Source organism: Lutjanus erythropterus, chromosome 7 (genome assembly GCF_056507025.1).
Source record: "Lutjanus erythropterus isolate fLutEry1 chromosome 7, fLutEry1.hap2, whole genome shotgun sequence".
Lineage (NCBI taxonomy): Eukaryota > Metazoa > Chordata > Actinopteri > Lutjaniformes > Lutjanidae > Lutjanus > Lutjanus erythropterus.
Window position 1 is genome coordinate 2,507,891 of NC_139323.1, and position 24,099 is coordinate 2,531,989.

Here is a 24,099-nt window from a genome sequence, read left to right on the forward strand (position 1 = left end):
GGATACTCTCTGGGGAGACAGGTGCAGTGCGGTTAAGTAGGCAAAACAAATGGCCGGGGGATATGTTACATATAGCTCCACTATGCAGATACATGCACCATGGGGAAAAACATGGGAGATACATTAACAGATTCTTGGATTGGCTCTGAGTGTGAGAAATCAAGCAAATACAGGGGATTTGGATACTGTACATTTGGCAGGAGATTGGCACACTGTACATTTGAGCACAGGCAGATCATAAGGCAGCTTATGATTTTAATGAAATGCATAATTATGCTTTTTAGCTTTTTTTTTAACCACTAAACCAATGAGCACATTTATGGGATTCCCACTTGGACCGATCCACAATTACACGTTTATTGTTGTGGACTGTAGCAGCCGTTTGCAGACACAATTCCTTTTTCTGCTAGCTGGCACACATGTGGGGAGCCTGTGTGGGAATGCTGGCACGATATTGCGCTGTTGTGGTATGATGCTGCTACGGAAACTGAGCCCTCTCCAGTCAGGACAGCATTAGCACGGCTGGGATTGGAGAGGAATGGGGAAATATAGAGAGAAAATAAGCCTGGATGTCATTAAATCAGCAGTGGGGCCAACAGTGTTCGACCTCTCCTTCCATTTCTCTCTGTTCAGCCAATCATGGGCCAGGAGTCGAGTAAAGATCAGCCAATTAAGGAGAGAGCCCTGATCTAGTCAAAAATGGATAGAGTGTAAGGATGTGATGTGGTCATATCACATCTATGTCAGTTAAGTTTGACAACATATGTTATGTGTGCTCTAACCAGCTGCAGAATGTCAATTTAATTTAACAAAAAAACACCAATAGCAATAGCATGATTTTTGTTCTAACAGAAAAACTTGATTTAACACCAACTGACTAAATATTGTACTGACAAAATATTGTTGCACAATTTAGCAAACAAGCCATACCTGCAAACATGTTTCAAATATACAAGGTTTGTTCAATAATGAATAAATCCATTGGGAGCTGATATGTTGGCTTTATTCAAATCAACCCTGCAGACTTTGCTTTGGCCATCTTGTTGACTAGCAGATTGGAAACTGTTCAATCCCTCTCTGTTTAATGTGTAGGTGTGTTTAGATTTCCTTTGTAGTTGGCTGTCCTGTCCTGACATCTTGACGGGCCAACTAACTTAACATTTCCTGCACAGGGAGCAGCTGCTCACACACCCCTCAGATCAGGTTGTGGGTTGCCAGGTGACAGATGGGTTGAACTTTTACAAGTATTTTATGGTTATTTTCTGTGTAGATTGTGTTTTATAGACAATTCAGCAACTTGGCTGATGTCAGGCAAACATACAAAAGGTACTGATCCATGTATGATGGTTATTCATAAAACAAAAAGTTTGAGGGCCATGCAGATTACGGGCGTTTCCCAGGAGAAACAACAAAACAGCAGGGCACTGGGGGATGGAGTGGTGTTGGCAGGTCTGAAGCCAGCCCAGTCAGGAGAAGATTATGATCCTGGTTACAAACAAAACCAACATATATTGTAGGGATGAGAAGGAACACAAAGTCCAGTGTCTCTAGTATAAAAGTTGGACACCTCACACACCTTGTCTTTCCTGACATACTGGACAGAACATTACTTTCAGCAATGTCAATCATGTGTTGCAAAATCACCCAATATGTATATAATTAACCCACTAAAGAACTGTCAGTTGATGAAGATGATGATCTAATTACACTAGGTACATGCTACTATACTAACAATCTCCATTAGATATCTGCATATAAATGCAGAATCTGTTGACAAGGTGCAAGATTTTTGTAACAGAAGTGTTCTGGTTTCTGTTTGTAGTATTGGCCAGTCATGTCTGTGTGGGCTTTGGCTGTATACAGGTAAATAGTCCATGTGTAGAGCAAAAGAGACCGAGCGCACTGGCCCAAAATGCAATCTTGGAAGCCACTGTCTTAAGAGCGGTCCTTCATACTGGAGCAGTGACATTGTGTGCTTATTACTGAGGAGACTGGGAGCACAGCAGCTTTTCTGGTAAGACATGCCCATGTCGGTAGACAGCAAGCTCTCCGGTAGTCTGGTATCACAAGACTAAGTGGGCAACTGACAAACCAAATCTCAAGCTGATGATTGGACTAGAAACAATGACCAGTGCACATTAGAGTAAGTCTAGTCTTAACCAGGATATCCATCTGGATATCTGTGAGCAGACCTCTGGCATGGGTTTCTTTTTTGTCATTAAACTAAAGGACTCTCTGGTTGCCAGTTTGGATTAAATTAATAATAATTTAATGTGTCAACTTTGTCAAACAAACTGGGAAAGTGATTTATAAGCATCACTTTCCAAAAGCCTCTAAGCAAGTGTATAAATATAATTTTTTGGTAGAACCAACTAAAAGAGATATGATCAAATAGAAACCCAGGAAGACCGGCAAATATGGAAGGTATACAACACATATACAGTACATATGTCCTTTCTTTTCCCTATATACCCTACTATACACACACACATCACAGAGTCACGTCCTCAGAAGTCTACCTGTGTCCAGCAGTGAGTGAGCCACCTCTTTGATCGTGACATCCTGGGGAGAAGGAAAGAAGCAGCAATCCCAGCAGGCCCTGACTGTAATGAGGGGGCAATGAGGTTTGAAGCTGCTCATTACCAACACCTAGAGCTGCAAGGAAGCCGAGGCTGACAGCCGCCGAGGCAGGAAGGACCCTGGGAGGGGCCGCCGTGTGTGGTAGAGGCAGTGGAAGGAACAAATGGGGGGCCAGGAATAGATGTCACCTCCAGGGTTTCCACTGACAGTAGTTTTTTCTTCAACATGGATTCCTGTAATCTCACCCTGAAGCTGCTGGTGGTCAGATTGAAAAAAAAAGTCATTTAAACCACTAATAAAACCCTCTTCAAAAATAATTAGACCATTATGAAATGCTAAAAGTCAGTGCTGTCACAAATGTGACCACTTTCCTGACAAAACCCCCCCACAATTTTCATCTTCTCAAGGTGGAAAAGCCCCTGAAACATGAGCCAGACTCTCATGGGACACCAAAGCTCTGCTTTTAAAATCAGACTAATGAAAGTCTTTAAGGTTAGCAGTCGCTGAGGGCAGGGTGACCCGTGCTGTATATTTAATGACAGGGAAAACTCCACGCTACTGTGGGAAATGAAGGATTAATTTACTAAAACACCATTGTACAGCTGATTGGATGAATAAAACAGCAGTGAATTTAAGTGCGAGCTTTACAAACCGTTTTAAGGAAATGGTGATGAGACAACACCGGCTGGGCTGATGTCTGCTGTATATCGACTGCATCATGATGAATTAATTCAATGGGATGACCAGTCATTTGGTTTGAAAACACGAACTATATAATAACCTGTCACCCTCATTTTGTCTGCCTCTCCCTCTGCCCGGGGTTTCTGACAAGCCCCAAGGTAATTAATACTTGTCAAACACCTCTACATGCAACCTACCCTTTCCCATTACACAAACACATTAACAAATACTTCCTCGTACCGCAGGACTGACGTCGCCACATCCGCAAACCCACCGGGCTAATTGACTCTTGACAGGGAGATCACGGAGAGAGATCTTGCTAATTACCTGAGTCTGCAGTCATATTAAAGACAACACACACACACACACACACACACACATATACACTCTTGAGTTCCAGTGATATTTGTATTCAGAGTCATAAAAAGAAGAGGTTGGGCGTAGCGACGGGGAGAGCTGTCTGCTGTTCTACAACTTCTTAATTAACCATCATAGCACTGGTTCGGCTGGCTGACAGAGAGACGGAAGCAACATGGAGTCAACTGGTTCTCTGTAACCCGACTGAAAGAAAGAGAGAAAAAGAGATAGAGAGAAAGACATAAGGGATAATTGACTGTCTAGGCTGTGCTTTCACACCAAGCAGGTCCTGAGTGCTTCATCTAAACTCCAGAGTGTTTTCGTCTTTTGCCACAACGGCGACACAAATGTTGTTTGAACTCAGGTGGTTAACACTGGAATAACATTTTTTTTTCCCCTTTTTGAGTTAAGTGGGAAAAAAATGACATGGTAAACCACCTCAGAAAAGAACAGTTACGGGCAAAAGCAACAACATGCTTTAGCGTCTGATGATTGGAAAAGCCGAGTGGACAAACTGGTATAAACCAAGACCTCATTCTAAATCCACCTGTGTCTTTGCTTTTCACTGACTACATAAGACAATACTACTCAAGAAAGCAGGTCATTTCATCTTGGTCAACAGTGGTCTATTTTGATCATGACCAAACTTAACCAAACAGCCCATTCTCACCATCAAAAACAGCAGCTTGGTCAGTGATGCAGCACTATGACGCTGTTGGTACCCCATGGGCATCATTTCTGGAGACGCCTCTCAAAAGTTGTTTTTATGTGGTCTTGAAGTCAAAAGTCAGCGTTAACATCTTTTTAACTTACCTAATGTACATGAAATAAAGTTATATATAACATACATAAGTTATGTTATGGAAGCTACGTTCACTTGCTGGAACAATTAGTTGATTAATCAGTTAGTTCCCAAACTTTTTCTGGCATGCCCCCCTTTCAGACCCCACAAAAATTTCAAGTGCCACCCAACTCACAATTTTTAATCACTCAATAGCAATAAATGGGGATGGAACTGATAAAACAAAGGCTTAAAAAGTTGAATTTAGTGAAATAAAGCAGCAGGATAGAAACAGCAAACTTGTGTTTATTTCCCCCACATACGACATATTAATTCAAATTTGTCTTTGTCTTTATGTCTCCCCTGGTCTTCCACGCCCCCTCTGCAGTGCCTCTGTGCCCCCCATGGGTAGCCTGTCCCCTTAGTTTGGGAACCACTGATTTAGTCGATCAAAAGAAAATTAGTTGCAGAATATTTTGATGATCGATTAATCTTTTTGTTTTCAAGAAAAGTATCAAACACTTGCTGGTTTCAGCTTCTTAAATGTAAAGCTTTGCCTTTGTCATTTATGAGGGTAAATGAAGAGTCTTTGGGTTTAGAACTATTGGTTGGACAAAAAGAAAAGGGGATTTGAAGATATCACATTGAGCTCTGGAGATTTGTGATGAGCATTTTTTTCAAATTATTTGACATTGTGTAGAATGGACCAATGGGCCATTCTGCAGACAACATGCTGCAGACAAGACCTGTGCTGGCAGGCTAGTTTGCTTGTTAGTGTTTGTGTCTTGGTAGCCTCCCTGGTTAGCAAGGATACTCATTGTCTTTTTGTGTCTTATGTGTTGTTGCTAACCTCTCCTAGCAACTGCACTCACTGTCACTGTTATGTGTCTTGCTAGCTGCACTGACTAGCAAGGTCACTTCTTGTCTCATGTGTTTACTAGCCTCCCTGGCTAGCTAAAACACTTGTTGTCTCTCTATGTATCATGTCTTGCTAGCCTCCTCACTTAGCAAGGACAGTCAGTGTTTAATTTGTTGGCTTTACTTAAATTGAAGTTAACTTAATTTTGTACTTAATTTATTAATAAAAAAGAACCCTTGTTTGCACTTTTGTCGCAGTTTTCCGTTTGCACTTTTGTCTCCCGCTTACTTTTAATTATTGTTACATCCCTCATCCCCTAGCCCAAACATTGGGGTTGTAATAACAGGTTTGGAGTAAGGATGTTAATGATATTATTATTATGCTTATAATTAATCGATTAATTATTAATTGATTAATCACCATTCAGAGGTTAACCAATTAAAAATGTATTCAGAGATTTAATCAGTCTAGAAAAGTCAGTAACTGCACCTCTTGTCTGGCAGAGCCATTTGTTGAATAAGAACTTAAATGAGGAAAATAATAAAACTATCAATTCGGGAAAATTCCCAAAATTTGCATATGTGACTGTGACCACTGAGTAGAACAAAGAAGAAGCTGGGAGTAAGTTAGATTTTAGAAGATTTAGTGAAATAGAGACCCATTTTGATTGGATGCTCATATTGATAATGTATTAAACATCACTGATTAAAAAGTAACTAATCTGAGTACTTTTTGAATACTTTGTACTTTTACTTGTGTATATTTTTAACACCAGAACATTTGTAACTGAGTAAAATAATGGAGTACAGATTTCAACAAGATGATTCCCGCTTGTCTGAAATAACTTGCTATAGAAATAGAGTGCATGACTCACTGCATGCTTTTGTGTGTGTGTGTGTGTGTGTGTGTGTGTTGCAGGACATTAGCATGAGATGATTAATATCATAATGAGATCAAAATTATTTCCTCACAGTGACCAAAGATAAGAAAAGAACAAACTCCTGGTTTCAAATTATCATCTGACTGAGGTTATTTCTTTATTTTCATGTGGCAGAAGCGAAGACACTGTTTTTATAATTTATCACAGTCGCTCACACAGACAAACCCACACAGACTCAGTCAGGGGTTTGTAATATTGTGCCCTTCTACAGATTCAATTATGTGTCTTTCATCAGCCAATTACAGCGTATAAATTCACAGCTGTTACCACGCCTGCAGGAACCAAGGTAACCCCTTATTCACCATCCCACATGATTGCCACACACATAGAACCGTGAACACACAGAGATGTACATGTCCTGTCCAATCCATTCACAGAGATACTGGGTTTATCTCCTGATATACTGAATCATTTGGTGGTTTAAGGAAATCCCACTTTTGTACAGACTTGGTCTTATTTTTGCAGTTTTTCATAATATGTAGATCCTTTGGGGAAATTTAGGCATCCAGGCACTTATACAACATACAGAACATAAATACATGCAAGAATAAAACAATAAAAATAAGACTTTTAGAATAAATAAAATAAAAGCTCAATAGATGTGATAGTCGAAGCACAAGAACTACTACATAAAGCTGTAACTACAATAGAGCGTGTACTTATGTAGGTTATAATAAATAAATTGAGTAAATAATAGAGTAGATATTGCAAATTTAACAAATGTAAGGTGCTTATAAGCAAGCTTGGGGAGTAATGGATTACATCTAATGGGATTATGTCAGTAGTATACAAAAAACAGGTTTCTGTATTTCATTACAGTTATAGAACAAAAGACATTATCAGATACATTTAGGGAAAATTTAGCAAGATTATTAGATTAGATTATTAGCAAGATTTCAGTTTTATAATAAAGAATGATACACAATCATGTGCAGTGCCACTAATCCTAGCTAACCACATTTTTAAAGTATCCCTTCCAACCCTGCTTATAAAGCATGAGCCTAACATGACTAGTACCTGACTGACAGTCCTGCAGCCTAATGACAGAACACAGGTGAGCATTCAGTCAGTTTCACCCTGCCATCAGTGGGAAGTGTTGGATGGGGGGGGTGGCAAAAGACCTTCTCAGTGTGTCTGCAGAGCAGAACTGAGACAGTAGTCTGCCACCGACATACTCTTCTGTTCAGTAAATGTGCTGTGCAGAGGGCATTGTTCATGATGGACAACTGTTTATTTAGGCTCCTTCTCCTCTGCCACTGACATAAGAGAATCCAGCTCTGTGCCAACCACAGAGCCCGCTGTCCTCACCGGCCTGCCCAGCTGCAAAGGTTAGTACATTCGCCTCGCACTAAGAACATAATGGGTTTGAATCCCAGGTCAGACACGGCCTTTCTGTGTGGGGTTTATAGTTCTTCTGCACCAGTAAAAATTCTCCTGTCAGTGTAGTTGGTCCCTACTGCTCCTGATACCAGGATGGGTTAAATGCTGATACTCATTGTCACTGTATAATTGTACCAGACCTTTTAACTGGTTACCCCAACTTATTTGGCATTACCAATATTCAGGTTCAATATTGACCTTCTGCAGTTATGGTAATTGTACAAATGACAATATTTATGACAAAATTTCCTAATTATTGTAAACTATTACACAGCAAGATTTAGTCTAAAAACCATAGATACCATAGATATAGTAGAGTATTACTTTAATTGAACTTACTTTGCACATAGTTTATCTACTTTTTAATTTTATTTATTAGAGAATAAGAATGACACTTCTTATCATCACATTAAAAAAACAGAACCAAAAATCTTTTTTTCAGTTTCCCTCCACTGTTCATTCATTCTTCCTGAATACATCAATCTGTAAGAACTAGTCATTAATGTGTTTTCATTTTTCACAAAAGGTTCAGCAATTTCCTCAAACAGCTGGGCACTGTAGGTTTTTCACAAGAATCATTCATGTGTCAGGGACTATTTTCAGCGGTAGATGAATCTACATTTGGTGCTCCTGTGGGGATTTGTGGCAGCAGGATGGTGTATGTGTTGCAGCAGTGAGACTAACTGATGTGCCTTTTAATAGTTTTTGGATAACAATAGAGCTCCACGACACAGAGGCAAAAAAAGACAGCAAGCTTTGGTCTTGTTATTAGAAAAACACAGAATAGATAGAATATAGCCATCCTTATCCTTTAGGTGCTTTGTCCACAAAACAGGAGGCCTAGTCAAGATAAAACCTGATTTCTGAACATGTGCGAGAGAACAAGAGGAATAAAATGGTCAGGAGTCAAGCATCTTTGCCTCAAAACATCTATCCCTCTCTGTGTCAGGCTAATGACCAAATATGGCCATGCTGCTCCAGCTCACTTCGTTTTCTGTCACGCACACAAGTTCAAGTGAGCTCACACAAAAGCCAGACTTACGCAGACACACAACACGTTTGTGTACATATTCAGACTGCAGACATGCATATATTGTATGTGTCCATCCCATAACCAGATTTTATTCACTCCCTCAGGCTAATTCCCCCCCCCCTAACCATGAGCTTTCACACAAGGCTGGTTTCACAAGTCTGGCTCCCAGAGAGAGCGTGTGTGACGAGGGACTGTACGAGAGTGTGTGTGGCAGACGGCAGCAGCCTCTCAGGGTGCCTGTGCTTTAGCCATGGTGTTGTCCCTCTGGATGGGACTGAAGAGGAGTCTTTTCTTTGCTGCTGCTGACTCGAGTCCTCATATGAGTGCCTGGAACAAATGGATTGGAGAATAGTACAATCTGAGGCAGTTGGCATGCCACCTCACTCTGGTCCCACACCGGACTCATCTCACGGCAATTCATACACATCACTGCTATGAGAAAGCAGCAGTGCACTATGGTTATGTGAGGCCTTTATAAGAAAAAAATAGTCTTCCTGCATATATTGATGGTGCACTATTATATCTGAATGTTTAAAGGCTGTTACACCTCAGTGGGAACAGGAAGTAGCATCTGACCATAACTCAGAGCTTGTTATGTAAAGCAAACTGTTCTTAATGATCTTATACTAAATGACTCTTATAATATGAGATCAATATTATTATATTATTTATTAATCACTCGGAGGTTGGCTTGTTAGAAGGTTTAATAGCCAAGAGTTTGATCTTTTAAAATATACTTTCCAGCATAATTGAAGAGTAAAAATAAAAACTCCCTCAAAATACATTTCTGCCCCAATTCTCAAGAGCGAGTGATATATGGTAGTGGAACCAAGTGGAATATGAAAACAGTGGCTCCATCAGCCAACATCTCACTGGATTAGTAATGTTTAAATCTAAGACACAGATCTAAATATATACTGTACAGCATGAATTATCATTTAAATGAACATATGGGACTATAGACCAATGGCATGAATGAGCTTAACGTGTTGTGACACTGCATGGACAAACTTGATACACCCGAAAGCCCAAAGCCAAACTTTTGACGTCAAAACTGTCTATTGTTGTCTCTCCTTCCTGTTGCCCTTTCTCCTTCACTCATTAAACTGTGAGGACAGACTGTACACAAACTAAAATGGTGTTAAAGGAACATTATGTAACTATTTCACCTTAAACTAACTGCTTCAAAATGATTTTTGGTACATTGCAATAGGGAGAATGGTGTCTCTGTCATTCTCCTCATACTTTGAGATGCTGGGTACCATCTCAGTGCATGACGCTTCACCGCACTATGTCACAAACCAGCAATTATGTTACTGGTTTTGGTTAAACTGGATCACATTTTATGGCGAAAATGTTGAGGCTGCTCTGCCTCACCTCTGATTTATAGTTTCATGATGGACTTGAATGTAATCACTAACTGCTGCTAACTTTAGCTGCCATTATCGAGAGTGTTCAGTTATCTTGTTGTTGGCCAGTGTCAGTTATCTAGCTGACACTGGCCAGACTGCAGAGCTTGGAGCACTGGACTATTGGTGTTTGTCGGTGCCCAATCAGCACTGGTTGCTCGGTGTGTTCTGTACATGTGCAAAATCAATAAACAGTATACACAGAATGGGTAGGGTTAGGGGTTAGGTATGCACATGTGCAGAATGGATCGGGCAACCTGCATGGACTGGTAATGAAAGTGTTTGCACTGCTAGCACAGGGACTTTGGGCAGCTGGAGGACGTTTTCAGTACCCAGCAGGGATTGCTGTGACGGAATGGGCACTGGAGCGGGGCAAGCAGGAAACTTAAGCGAAGTCAGCCTCTACAGACATCATCTATCGAGGTAAAGAGACTAAAAAGGGCATTGGTGGAGGAAGCTAAGAAGGGGAAAATAAGAGAGAGACCAAGGAAGAGCCTGCGTGACTGGCTTTTAGTCATTGGCAAGGACTTTGTGAAATAAAAGCTTGCAAGAACTTGTAAGTAATGGTAGCTGGCTTGCTGTCTTGTGTCTCTTGATGTTTCTCTGTGTTAGCAAATTTCTCAACTTGCTAGCTTCTGATCATGAAAAAATGCTTGTGTACAGCTGTTCATATTCTTGACAGTTGTGTGTATGTGAATTGCACTAAGAAACTGTGGTGGTGCAAAATTGTAACAAATTTTACATATTGCTGCTTTAGCCTAGCTGAGCTGTTAGCTCACTTAGATAAGGTCTGCTCTAAGTTAGGCATTAACCTAGGCTAAGAAAGCATTAACGCACAGTCCTGGAACATTCCAAAGTGAGCTAACCCTGAATTTAGCCCGGGGCTTGTTGGCCCTGCTCCAGACCAGAGTTGGCCCGCAGTGTGCAGGTTTATCCCCTGAAAATCAACTAAACCCAGGGCTAAAAGCTGCCAGTGTGAAACTGGACTAAAAGATCAAAGGAGTAGTCCTGGAACATTCTAAAATGTTCACATCAGTTGCTGTACTAACAGACATTTAACCCAGCGCAAGCAGAAGTGCAGTGTGAATCATATAGCCCAGGGCTTAAAATGTGAGTGTGAAATGAAGCTGAGTTATCCCAGTGTTAACTCTTAGCCCAAGGTTAAAAATTGGCCTTGGTTAAGAATATGCATTGTTAAAATCCCTCTAGTTAGTCAAGCATCATAACCACAAAGCATGCCTTCAAACAACCATTAACAACCGGAAATTCAAAACTTGATGTGAGGAGAATGCAACTGCAAAAAGTGGGTACATCCTCATGAAACTCCAAAGCTTTACCAGCCAAAAACTCCAAACATCAGTATCCTCCACAACATCACAAGCTGGAGACTGTTGAAATGTCCTAATTTTTCTCTTTGTCCACAAATAACCGAAATGTGCAGCCAGCACAGCTCCAGTTAGAGTGCTATGTGTGCATATCAGAAAACAAGAAAATGACAAAATCGTAATTGACACAAAAAGGTTGAAGAGTGGAAGAAACACTTCCCTATAACTAAGCAATGACACCAGCTTGTGAAGTGTTGACATGCGCCTCTTCTGCCGTCTGGCCAAACCGTCTCAGGCTGTGGCGTTAAGACATGATGGATCATCAATCAATTCACTGTAGGGAAATAAATGATACGCTAAGCAAATGACTGCTATTGTATGTGTCAGCATTCGACAGTCATTTGCCAGAATGAGCGGTTCTGTAGCCCTGTCCACCTCTCTGCTCCGTCCCTCCTCCCATCCCTCCATCTCCTGTCATCTGTCCTACTGGCAGCCTGTCCTTCTCAAGGTCTGCTTCATCGTTAATCATCATTCCCTCCTCAAGTTCTCTCTCCAACGCACACACAAACACACACACATACACAGACACACACCCGGTTAATCACTCACTCCTAACACCATGCCCTGAGTATAATTATTCAAAGCTGTCTGATCTTTTATCGTTGCTCTTGTTGTGCTTGGCGCAGATTGTCCCGCCAACATTAAAAGCCCTGTCATTGTCCATCATTAGGTCTTAAAGATAAAAAGAGAACAATCATAAAGGGACGCTTAATGCATTGGTTTATTTGTGACGCACTCGGTTTACAACAGTCGGCTGAAACTTATTCTAAGTGTTTTTACGTTTGGCAAGTGTGCAGCATAAAAAGCCTGCTGCATTGGCTACAGCAGCTCCTACATTTACAGACAACAATAAGTGCATTATTTTGACACTGAAGACACAACGTCATCTCATGGGATGGCATACAAATAGCACATCACGTTTAAAGATATTTAAAGAATTTTTTGAGTTTTGGATGAAACCATAAAATCAGGTGAACTCCATCAGGTGACACAGTTAGACTTTCATCATCATGGTAATTTTCCATGTGTTTAATGTTGTGAAAAGGTCACAGTTTAGTTAGATTTAAGCACTAAATCTACTTGGTTTAAGGGATAATGGTTTTGATTAAAATACGTACTTAATAAGCTGTAGTTATGTAAGTAAATTCCTGCTCATCCTTGCCAGAAATTACAATGTGTAGGTCATCTTGCAAGCTGCTTATTACAGCGCATATTTATGTTCATTGTTTATCGTAAACCTGTTGCTGATAAACTCTCATTTTAGGAGTCAATCTATTCTGTTGTGTAGGTATAAGGATGTGTTGGTTAATTCATGTACACAAGTTAACGTTATGTTATGTTACGTATGTGACAATTGTCTATGTGATGGAAGATAAGTGCATTATGTGAGTTAAAAAGAAGTCAGCATTGACTTTTCGTTTCAACCCTGGTCTCCTGGGTGAAAGTCCTGTGTTCGTTTGATCCATCCTTCCAACCCGCTTCCTCCATGTGTCAACTTTACCACTTGTTATACTACAACACCTGACATTTTCTTTCCCACAAGATGAGCATAAAATGACACGCCACCTATGGACAATCAGTGCAGACTAAATCCTGTGAAATGACAGGTGATTAGCCAAAGAGGCGTCATGGTAACACATGAAATGACTCTTGACCTTCACATGTATTCATTCACACCATTTGGTGAGGACATGAGTCTTGTCCTGGTCCTTGTGAATCCTGGTTATTCATATCCTTGTATACATGATTCTAACAATATCTAGGTTTCTCGTCATCTGTGTACAGTTTTATCTTGATCTGTCACCATGGCAACCACTCAATTCTGTACCAATAGAATGTTCAGTAGCCTGGATACGGTGTTCACATGCCACAGCATCCTGGTTATTATCGGAATACTGCAGGTTTCTCATAACCTGGATAAAGCCTTATCACTTTGCGAGGCAGACAGATTTGTAAGATCACATGATCACAAGAATCCATCTTGCCAGGCTTCAAGTTATCCATTTGTAATTTAGCAAAGAGAAGAACTGAGGGCTTTTCTCCATGGAAAACATGTTTTCGTACTTCTCCAGACTGGCTTCAGTTTGATTGGCTGAATTTTGCCCGTGTAGGACATGCTAGACAGATGGTTTATTTACCTGGAAAGTGTTTTTTGAAAATGTCTGCCCTTCTCCAAACCGTTTCTAAGGACAACTTTCCAGGTTAAAGGCCCTATACAAGTTTCTGAAACTAGAATATGACATTTACATGCACAAAACCTAAACAGGATACTCCAAAACAACCTGATCTGTATATGCAGCCTGTCCTCCAATAAGTGAGTTATGACTGACAGCATGTGATGCAAAATTGAGGCCAAAAGAAAATAAGAAAAAATCAATTACTATAGAAAAAACAGGTTAACATCAGAACATGTTATCTGTGCATATTCAGATAATGTATTTGGACTTTCAACACGATTTTGATCAATCATTTGACAGCCACAGAAAACACCCTTTTAAGAAATAATTCAAGACCAAAAACAAGGTAGTGAAGAACAGCGGGTGCTGTTTCTCTGAAGGTACAAAGCAAGAGTTTCATAAGCCGATATGTTCCCTTGTTCCTATTTCATAACCATCCATCATTGATAAAGATCCTCATCTTAACTGTATGGCTGCTGTTGGATTTGTAGGCCTCCCTGATGTTTATTTCTTTTCCTCTGAAGGTTGAGAGCATGACTGAAGAGAAATAAATACAAAGAGTTGCGTTGTGTGTGTCTGTAATAAGTCTGGCAGCAGTTTGCATGGTGCAGTACAGAGGGTCCTGCAACTGTGAGGGGTTTTGTATTGTGCCGCAGTTCAACAGGGTTCACACACGCTCTCATACACACACCGAGTCTGATCAATGAACAGCAGTACAGGAATGACAGCAGTGAATTTCTTAAAGTTTGAATGCACGGTCACGGCAACATTTCATCACTTCAAGGCGACTTATCAAGGAGTTCAGAAGTCTCAACCCCCTAAAATGACAATTTAAAAAGAAACGGCATTTGAGCTCAGCTCTTCCTTAACTCTTCAAATACTCTCTTTCATGTCTGACATTCCCTTTGGAAAGCAGAGACAAGACTTCAGCCAGGTGATGGGCTTTGATATGCTGATATCAGCGCCTATGAATATCAGGTAGAGACCTTCTTGACTTATACTCCGTGTGACTGAGCCGCCCTCTGTTTCTGTCATTCTTGCTCTCTGGAGTTCTCTTCTGAAAATGATGAATGAAAATGAGCATTGAGACAGATGGCATGTAGAGATTTAAGACTTTTCAACACAAGCCTCAGTCAGGGCTACATTACTGTCACCATTTCTGATTAAAGAAAAGACCTCACTTACAAATTAAAACTATATTATAGGATAATAACTCAACTCAAAGTCAAATTCACAGTGCTTTATATGCTGCAAGAACGATTTATGTAAAAATTAAGCAATAAAATAATATAGAAATGTATCTTCAATAATCCTGCACAGAAACACAGAGGTCTCTAAGATAATATACCTAGGTTTATGTTACGGCCATCAGTTTAAATTATTTCAACTATATTTTTGGGAAATTGTGTTTGTCTTTTTCCCATCAGCTTAATTATAGTAGATTTATCAGAATACTGTGATACCTGTGAGCCTGAGCCCCTGTTGCTATAGAGCAGAAGCCAGTGAGCAGCGCAAATCAGAGCTGTGGCAAATTTAGAATGGTTTGTTGTTGCAATTGGCAGCAAAACAACAGGACACTTCTAAAATTCATCTAAAAGTGACCCAGATTAAAATTACTGAATGTTTCATCAGGTTTCAACACAGTGTGATCTCTGCTTCAGCCTGCTATTAGCAGCACACGCCACCGAATCAATGATTAGGGAGTGAGTGAGTGTGTGCGTGAGTGAGTGAGTGCGTGAGTGTGTGAGTGAGTGAGTGTGTGCGTGAGTGAGTGATCACTGGAACTACAGTTTGTCCAGAGCAAATCTCGAATGATACTGGATTGATCAGTTTTTTTGTGTACATTCATGATTGTATGTTGAAGGACCTCTGTGCTTCAGAATTCTTTTGCGTCCTTATGTTTTTGTGGCCAGAGGCATTATGCTTTCAGGTCATCCTCTTCTTGTGACTGCGATATCTCAAGAACACCTGGATGAAATTTCTTCAAACTTGGCACAAGTGTTCACTGGAAATCAAAGATGAACTGATTAAATGTTGGTGGTCAAAGGTCACTGTGATCTCATGTCCATTCCATTTTCATGAACACTGTATCTCAAGAACGCCTTAAAGGAATTCCTTCAACCTCGGCACAAATGACTACTTGGAGTTAAGAATGAACTGATTAGATTTTGATGGTCAAAGCTCAAGGTCACAGTGAAAATTACACATAGATATCTAGGATAGAATGATTAAGTGATGATGTTTTATATTCAAAAGGTAAAGGTCAACTTCATTGTGACATCATAATGTCCTCTGTACCCCTCTGTAAACATCAGGAGTCTTTAAGTCAGTAGTTACCAAACTGTGGGGCGAGCTCCGCTGAGGGAGTACAGAGTCACTACAGGGGGGTACAGAAGAGGAGGAAAATAGAGCAAAACAAAGTTGAATGAATATGATTTATGAATGGATAATAAACACATAAGAGTTTTCTCATACTGCCATGCTGACCTTTTCATCACAAGAAAATACAATACAATTTTTTTAATCATTTTTTTTATCAGTTGCTGTCCCCAATTATTGTTAATGATTTATAAAAATTGTGGGTTGGGGGTGTGTGTATTTTTTTTTACTTTTGGACTGACATGGATGTAAACTGTAACCTGACTGGTTGGTGGAGACAAACAACCGTGAGGCAGGAATTCTATTTTTTATACAACCAATTGACGGCTGACTTCTCACTCTTCTTAACCGTCAGCTTGGGGCTGCAAGTGATCAACAACTGCTTCAGTTTAAAATGTATTTTTCAGTCCAGGACAAAATATGTGATAAGTCATGTTAATGTTGGTGGAACTTGACAAATCTCTGCTGGTTGCTGGTTAAAAATGTGATTTTCACTGGAGATGGTCTTTAAATAGTTACGGTTTTATAAACCCTGACTAAAAGATGAGGCTGACTCAAGAACTAATAAGGACATTTGACACATGACTAAGACTTCGACTAAATTAAAAATCAGCAGACCAAATTAACACTAGACCCACATCCTGGAATGTAAGCCTGCCAAGTTGTGCTTTGGAGTCCAAACTCTGAAGTAAATGAGCATTCAGCAGATTTATATGCAACAGCATTCTTGCTGACATCACCGACTACACTCACAACAAATCAGTCTTTTCAGACTGTGTTCCAATTAATCCAACTTGATTCCTGGTTATTCAAATTCAGGTTTGTACAAGAATTGTTCATAATTAGTTGACACACTGGCTTCCTGTTTTCTGCTCCAACAATCACTTGAGCTTCTGACCTTTGATGGATCCAAATCAGAGAGCCGTGGTTACAAACGGCTGATCGATGGCTGAGTTTGGCACATCAGATAGAGCAGAGAGGAGAGGGAGAGCAGCTGCTAATGGCAACTCAAACGACATTAACGAGACATTGTAAGGACACTGGGAGTGAATTATGATCATTATCATCAGAAAATGATATCATATGATACACGCCATGTGCTAAATGAGCTCAGTGAGACGTACACCCTCTGGATTGACAGAAAGGTTATCAATCTAATGTCACAGTCCTATCCGACACAGATTATATGACAGTCTATAATGTAATCAAGCAAAACATGAGTCTATTTTATACAGTTAATGCAGTCTGGAGCTTGAAGATTTATTATCAGATTATTAAAACATCATGATGGGATAAAGTAAAACAATAAGACATCAAAAAGTCTTATTGTTGCATCTTAAGTAGTTGTCATGGGGACCAAAATGGAAATACATGTTATGAGTAACACTTTTATATTTCTTTCCACTGATCATCTATTTCCCACGTTTTATCTTAGAAATGAGCTTTCTTCATCAAATAGCTGAAACTCAGCAAAGCAACAAATTAATTCTCATTGAAGAAAATATAGTATGACATGCAATGTGTTCAGATCTGCTTATGAAAACAACATGAATGTACATTACCTACTTAGTAATCAACATGAAAGGGTTAGAGGACATTTTCACACTACACTGAATAGCGCAACACTTGGTATTACATATTTATGGTGTCTAATGAAGCCCATGGAAAAAAAATGAAAGTTTTATATTCAAATGTACTCATATCAGTGATGCATGACCTGACCTGATTCCAGGCTCATATTAGAGGAAACAGCGCATGTCATACTCAGAAACACCCCTGTGCAACCTGTTCTGGCCACCGTTTTATTTATATGTTTATGCATAATGTAATTTGTCCAAGCTCAATCAACCTGAGCGCTCCAAACCTGAGAGTCAAGAGTCAAATCTAGCAAGAATTGGTTAAGTGTTTTCAGGTATTTCAGGTTTTCATCAGACTGCAGATAGGAGTTTCATGTCAAGGACTTTTCACAGGCAGTCAGTGTATCTAAGAATTCACTACCACCACAACAAGAATGGAAAAACATACCATTAGTATTAAACTCTATGACAGAAATACACACACAGCAACTGATAAATGAAACGTGGGGTTGGGATTAATGAGCAGTAGGCCTTGAGACGATCAACAAATGCTGTTGGCAACTTTTGGACATCTTTTCTGGACTTTTGGCAGCCAGATCATCTTTACTGCTGTGGTCACCCAAGGAGGAGGGCAGGACAGCAGATATGGGACATGCTCCAGCTGGAACTTAAAGCTGATCCTGCATAATGTCTGGTCAGGAATATGCAATGGATGAAAGTGGACTCAAGCTGACCAAACAATAGGAAACCAGAGGCTGTTGTGGCCAAACATAGAGATTTTCTCTACTGCATCCTCAATCGGCCTGTTGCACCTGAGGGGCACATCACACTCTGAGGTTGACGGGGCACAACATGCAGGACTCAGGTAGGACGAGGGGAGGAGGACTTTGTTTTACCATCCATGATCATCATCTTGTTGTTCCTGTTTACATTCAACCTGATAAAAATTCAAAAACTGCACCGCAGAATAATTAACTGGGTGTACATATGTATATTTTTACTTACTTTTCTTATGTATTTCGACCCTATTTCATTTTGAATTTAATTAATAATTTGTGTTTTTGTATTCAATGTGTATTTTGTGTGTATTATCCAGTGTTGTATAGTGGTAAGAAATTACCTTAAAGAGGAGAAACACATATAACACAATAAGAATCTCATTTATTTCTCATAAGACAAAGAAAAAATGATTGCGAGAAACAGAATTTCACTCTGGGAAGACCTGCCACTAACCTCATGAAAACCACATTATTAGTCAAAAGTCAAAACACCATTAAAGGATTAAAAAAAACTGCGTCATATCCAATAATGCAGCTCCACCTGAATACACAAAAGGTGTAACAGGTGATTTTCTGTTGCAATCTCTACACATTAAATTATTCTCTTTGAAGCTGTGTTGTCTTGTCCTATAACATGTATTATGTTGTACTGTGAAAGAGTGCCATGCAGTGGCTGTGTTGAACAGGATGTGGCCTATTTTCTGTTTGGAGGAGACAGAGAACTAGTATTTCTAGCCAGATCCCATGTGACAGGCCTACATGACAGCGAGCCCAGCTGTGCCGAGGGGGATGCATTTCCTCTAACGTCTCTTGTCTGTCTCTCTTTTTTTTTTCTTCTACTCTCCTGCCTGTCTCTCATTCTCATTTTATTCCACATACTTTGAGCCGCCTTCCACCTGTCTCCTTCATGGGCAATAACAGAGAAGCTTTCAGAAGGTGGAACACACCTTCTGTTGGACATTTTGGAGGAAGATGGTTCTTGCTACTCAATTCATGTTTAGGAAATGTTTGGGTGTAAGCTGATTTAATTGCTTGGCATATTCTCAGCTTGGGTACGCATTCAGTGTATCCTTATTTGGACACATTAATGTGCCTTGTTATGACATTTGTCCAATCATTTTCTCACCAAGCCTGAACACATCTCAACACCTATTAGAGATTTTAAAAACAACTTGTCAAGGCCCTGATACCATACAAACTGGATGTGAACAGCGGAGCTGTTTACAAAGTGAATTTCTGTGAACAGTTACATAAGTAAATTTTGGGCCGCATTCAGATGTCTGCAAATGTTTGCATCCAAGTTAACAGTCTTTGCACCACACCGAACAAACAAAGTAACATTTGCTATTTGTTGTCATTTTGTATCTGTTCGTAGTAATTTAGTCTCTTTTTGTAGCTTTTTTGTATCTATTTCAGTAGCTTATGTGTGTCTTTGACTGTGTGGTTGTTTTGACTCTTTTTGTTGTCACTTTGCATGTCTTCATAACAGTTTTGCTCCTCGTCATTATCATTTTGCATTACTTGACATTTTGTGGTATTTGGTGGTTCTTTGTAGTTGTTTTGGCCTCTTTGTTGTCATTTTGTCTCTCTTTGTAGTAGTTTTAGTTTCTTTTTGTAGTTGTCTTGCATCTCTTTCAGTACACTATTTGACTCTTTTTGTAGCCACTTTACATGTCTTTGTAATAGTTTTCCACCTTTTCATTGTCATCTTGCATCAATGTGTAGTCATTTTGTGGTGTTTGGTGTCTTTTTGTACTTGTTTTGCATCTCTTTGTTGCTGTTATGGTGTCTGTGTTGTTATTTTGTGTCTCTTTGTAGCTGTTTTGGTCTCTTTGTTGTCATTGTGTGTCTCTTTGTAGTTGTTTTGGTCTCTTTGTTGTCATTTTGGGTCTCTTTGTAGTTGTTTTGGTCTCTTTGTTGTTACTGTGTGTCTCTTTGTAGCTGTTTTGGTCTCTTTGTTGTTACGTTGGGTCTCTTTGAAGTAGTAATGGTCTCATTTAGCAGTTATTTTGTGTCTTTGAAGTGTCCCTGTGAGGTGCATTTTGCAGGTGAGGCCCTGGGAGGTTTGGTCCTGACCCTTTGAACACCAAAGTCTGGGTCTCATAGGCCCATTCAATAATCCATCCATGCACGTTCAATTCTTTCTCTAACCCGGGAAAACATCTAAGACTTGTTCAGTAGTTACTTTGCTCCAGTAGAGTTTCACACACTGTCTGCCATGTAGAAATTTGATGTTAGTTTCAAGTTTCTACTGGTGTTAAATTACTGCTAAGCTGAAGTATGGATGTGCTGCAGGTTGTCCTGCTTTTAGGCTCCATGCAATATTAGAACAGCTGCCTTGACTAGGTTTATACAAAAAAGTGAAGATATTTGATGACATGAGGAGAATCAATAGTAAATAATCATAATAAAATACTGGAAATACGTAACTAACATTACTTCAGTGGATTGGATGACTTCAAAGGTTTTGGTGGTGAATGGTGTAAGATGGAAGGAGCTTAGGATGGAGTGGATTGATGCCTCCTCCTCCCTCTCTGGCCCTGATCCATCTCCTTCTCTGTCTCCCACTCCCTCTGCTCCCTGCATTCCCCCATATAGAATTATTGATGTGGTACATTAACTGGTGGACGCACCTAATCTGGGAGCACATTGGGGAGAACTAGAAAGAGGCGGCACATGGGAGAGGCGATGAGAGAACACGCACAAACATAAAAGGCAGATGAATAAGTTATCAGCCTGCTTCCCCTATAGAGCGCGACAACGACTTTCATTACAAAGTTCAAACAACCGTCTGTATATCTATCTGCATCTTTTCTATGTTTTGATTCTCCCCATCTGAGAGAACTCTGGAGTATCAAAAAAAAAGTTTTATATAGAACAGAAAAACACCTAGGTTTGTACATAAGTGGTGAGCTTGGAGGAATGTTTGGTGTTTATGTGCACTTTTGCACAACTATAAGAATATCAGGGACTTTTGGTTTGGGTACAAGTATGCAGTGCCAAACCTCTGCAGGCCTCAGAACATTTATGAAAGGAGCATATGTAGATATATTGAGCTGCTGCATGTACTTATGCAAATTTCTATATGCGAGGGCTTTTAACCTGAAGTTAGCATGTCTCTCAACCACTTGGGACTGAGCAGAGAGCGTGGTATGCTGTATCTGTAAGAGACACACACATGCAAATGCCCACATCTGTTTAAACATCTACAACACATGCTGGGCGAAGAAAAGCTCAGACTTTAGCTGAACATGGAGAACTGCTACATAATAGTATATTAAGGTTGATTGCAGGTAGTTTGAGAGCCTTAATGGGGCTTATTTTTCATTTCTTCTATGGTTTTTGAAGTGTCCTCAAGCATGTCATTTTCTCCCTATACTCCTCCCTACATCTACCTCAATCTCTTGCTTTAATCAACACCAACCAGCCTCTTTTTTTCCTACCTAGATGACAGTCCTTGAGTTGCCGACAGCCGCCGCAGTGCCTGTCCATCTGCAGTGTTTCCCTTGTGGCATCAACATATCGCTACCGTCAGAGGAAAACCTCGAGGCTCTGAGAAAGTGTCAGCTTTTCAGCAACGAGGAGACTCACCTCGTGTCTGGACTGTGAATTTTAGATGTTGTACAATGACCTGAGCCGCTGAATTTGTACCGTTAGGGATATTCCACTTGCAGTATGCAACAGGCCTTGTTAGCACTCAGGGAGAAATGGATAAATGAGGGGGAAAATAAGATTACAAAAAATAACAATACAACAAAAGATTTTTTTTCCTGCCAGTGGGTTTAAGTTAACCCAATGTCAGCTGGGAAAGGCTCCAGCCCCCCACGACCCTTCGGGAATAAGCGGTTACAGGAAATGGATGGATGGGTTTAAGTTAAGACTGATGTTGCTTTTTTAAGGTCCAATGCCAATAGTTTGTGCAGAGCTGTGCAAATCACTCTATTGGTGTAAAATGAAGTGGATGATGAATGGGCAAGTTGATTTATGACAAATGAACTCTCAGCCAATCATATCACATATAACGCTCCAAAATTAGGCTAAATTTTGGCAAGTGAAAAAACTGGTATTTTTGAAGGGGGTCCCTTGACCTCTCACCTCAAGATATATAAATGAAAATGGTTTCTATGCATACCCAATAGACTCCCCTTTACAGCCATGTCCACTTTATACAAAATACCATGCAGTTTTGGTCAAAAACCACACAGTTCATTGCACCATATAGATGTGTGTTTTGATTTTGTTTTGTTTTTTAAATTCTTGGAGAAATCTCCAAAATGCTTTTGAAACATTGTCATAGCATGAATTTTGCTGTGGTGTTCCTCAGGGTCTTGGCGCCTTAATATGGTATTTTGAAGAGATTTTTGACAATTTAATTCAATTCTCCAGTAGTAAAAGAGGTTAAATTTTGCACCAAATCTGTGTAATAAACTATATGATAGAAGATGGAATGGTCACCATTTACTTAAGCTGTTCTAAACCCTTAAATTACTTCTTCTACGTTATAATTCAGTCAAATATGAACACTGAGAATTGACACATATTTTCAGATTCAGCATGATTTACACTTTGCAAGGATATGCAGTTATCTCCAAATGCCCATAATGAATACATCTTTATTTGAAGCAGGCTTATATTAGAGACAGACTTTTTTTTTTAATTCCTTGTTAAACATTCTACACTTCGAAAATGTGAGAGGCCTCTAAAGAAAATACAATGTTTACCACAGATTTCTGACTATATAAATTTGACACACAGTTCTGAGCTGCACCTCACATTAATCTTCAGGTTCCAGCCTTCAATTGGTGTATACCACCTCTACATGTTACATACTTTTGACCTGCTGTCTCACTGTAAAGAGCTCCAGTCCCCACATAAAAATGACCAAAATAAGTGGGAGGGAAGTAATTGCATCAGTTTAATGGTATATGCTCAATCTTTTACACTGATAATGCTCAAATCATATTGTGATTCATGTATATTTAAAGAATAAAACATGAGACCCCAATTTTGCTAGAAAAGTTAGGAATGATGACGCGCAGCACTAATGAGTCCCAGCATTGAGGTGTGTGAGGCTCTTTTGTTGCAGCCTGGTGTTGTTTGCATGAGATTTAATCAAGGTAAACAGAGTGGACGAACGCTCCAGGGCGGCACTTCTCCAATCAGAGACTTCAGATTTATCAACATGGGTGTCCTGCTGCCTTCAGACGGCTGCAGGGATTTAATGAACTGAAGGAGAAGCTTTTCACACAGTAGAAAGCAGCTGGGGACAACAGGTGCCGTAAGAATAATTCATATTAATACAGAGATTATTGCAGACTACTTTTCCAATGTTCATGTTTTAACTACAATATTCTTGCATCTAATGGCTGGAGAGTGTTGTCATTCCTGTAAAATTAGCCCAGGAGTCCATGGTTGGTCTCTTCTGAACACTCAGAAATCAGTCAGAATCAGTCAAGTGCTACTGGAATTGAGTAATATAAGTTTGAACCCACTGAAGTAGAAGGTTTTTACTCCCACCTGAAATATAGTTTTGCAAATAATTGCCTGCAGATGTCCTACAGCTGGGACTTATTAGCTAGAAAACACAATGGGACCACACAGGCTGTGTGTGGTGGGGCACCGGTGCACTGAAAGCCATGATATATTTATGGTAAAACAGGGGGACCAGGGACTTATTAGCTATTTATCCAATTAGATGCATGAGTTTCTAGCATGTAGAGCTGCTTACACTGTATCACCTTTTCTCCACTAGGAGAGCACCCTAGAGGGCACCTTACCGTGT

At 39.9% G+C, this 24,099-nt stretch overlaps 1 protein-coding gene across 11 annotated transcripts in view; it reads right to left on the minus strand.

Moving 5' to 3' along the window:
- The window catches only part of nlgn1 (neuroligin 1), a 421,649-nt gene that overhangs the window by 366,058 nt on the left and 31,492 nt on the right, over positions 1–24,099 (minus strand). Inside the window, exon 2 of one of the 11 annotated variants that reach the window (XM_084722374.1) lies at positions 13,600–13,616. The exons of 8 other annotated variants lie outside the window; for them this stretch is intronic. In XM_084722374.1, the coding sequence (XP_084578500.1) occupies positions 13,600–13,616 (17 nt within the window). Of the gene's footprint in view, positions 1–11,780; positions 11,808–13,599; positions 13,617–17,986; positions 18,000–24,099 lie in introns of all 11 variants that reach the window. 2 more of the 11 variants (XM_084722371.1, XM_084722373.1) reach the window with 2 other exon arrangements.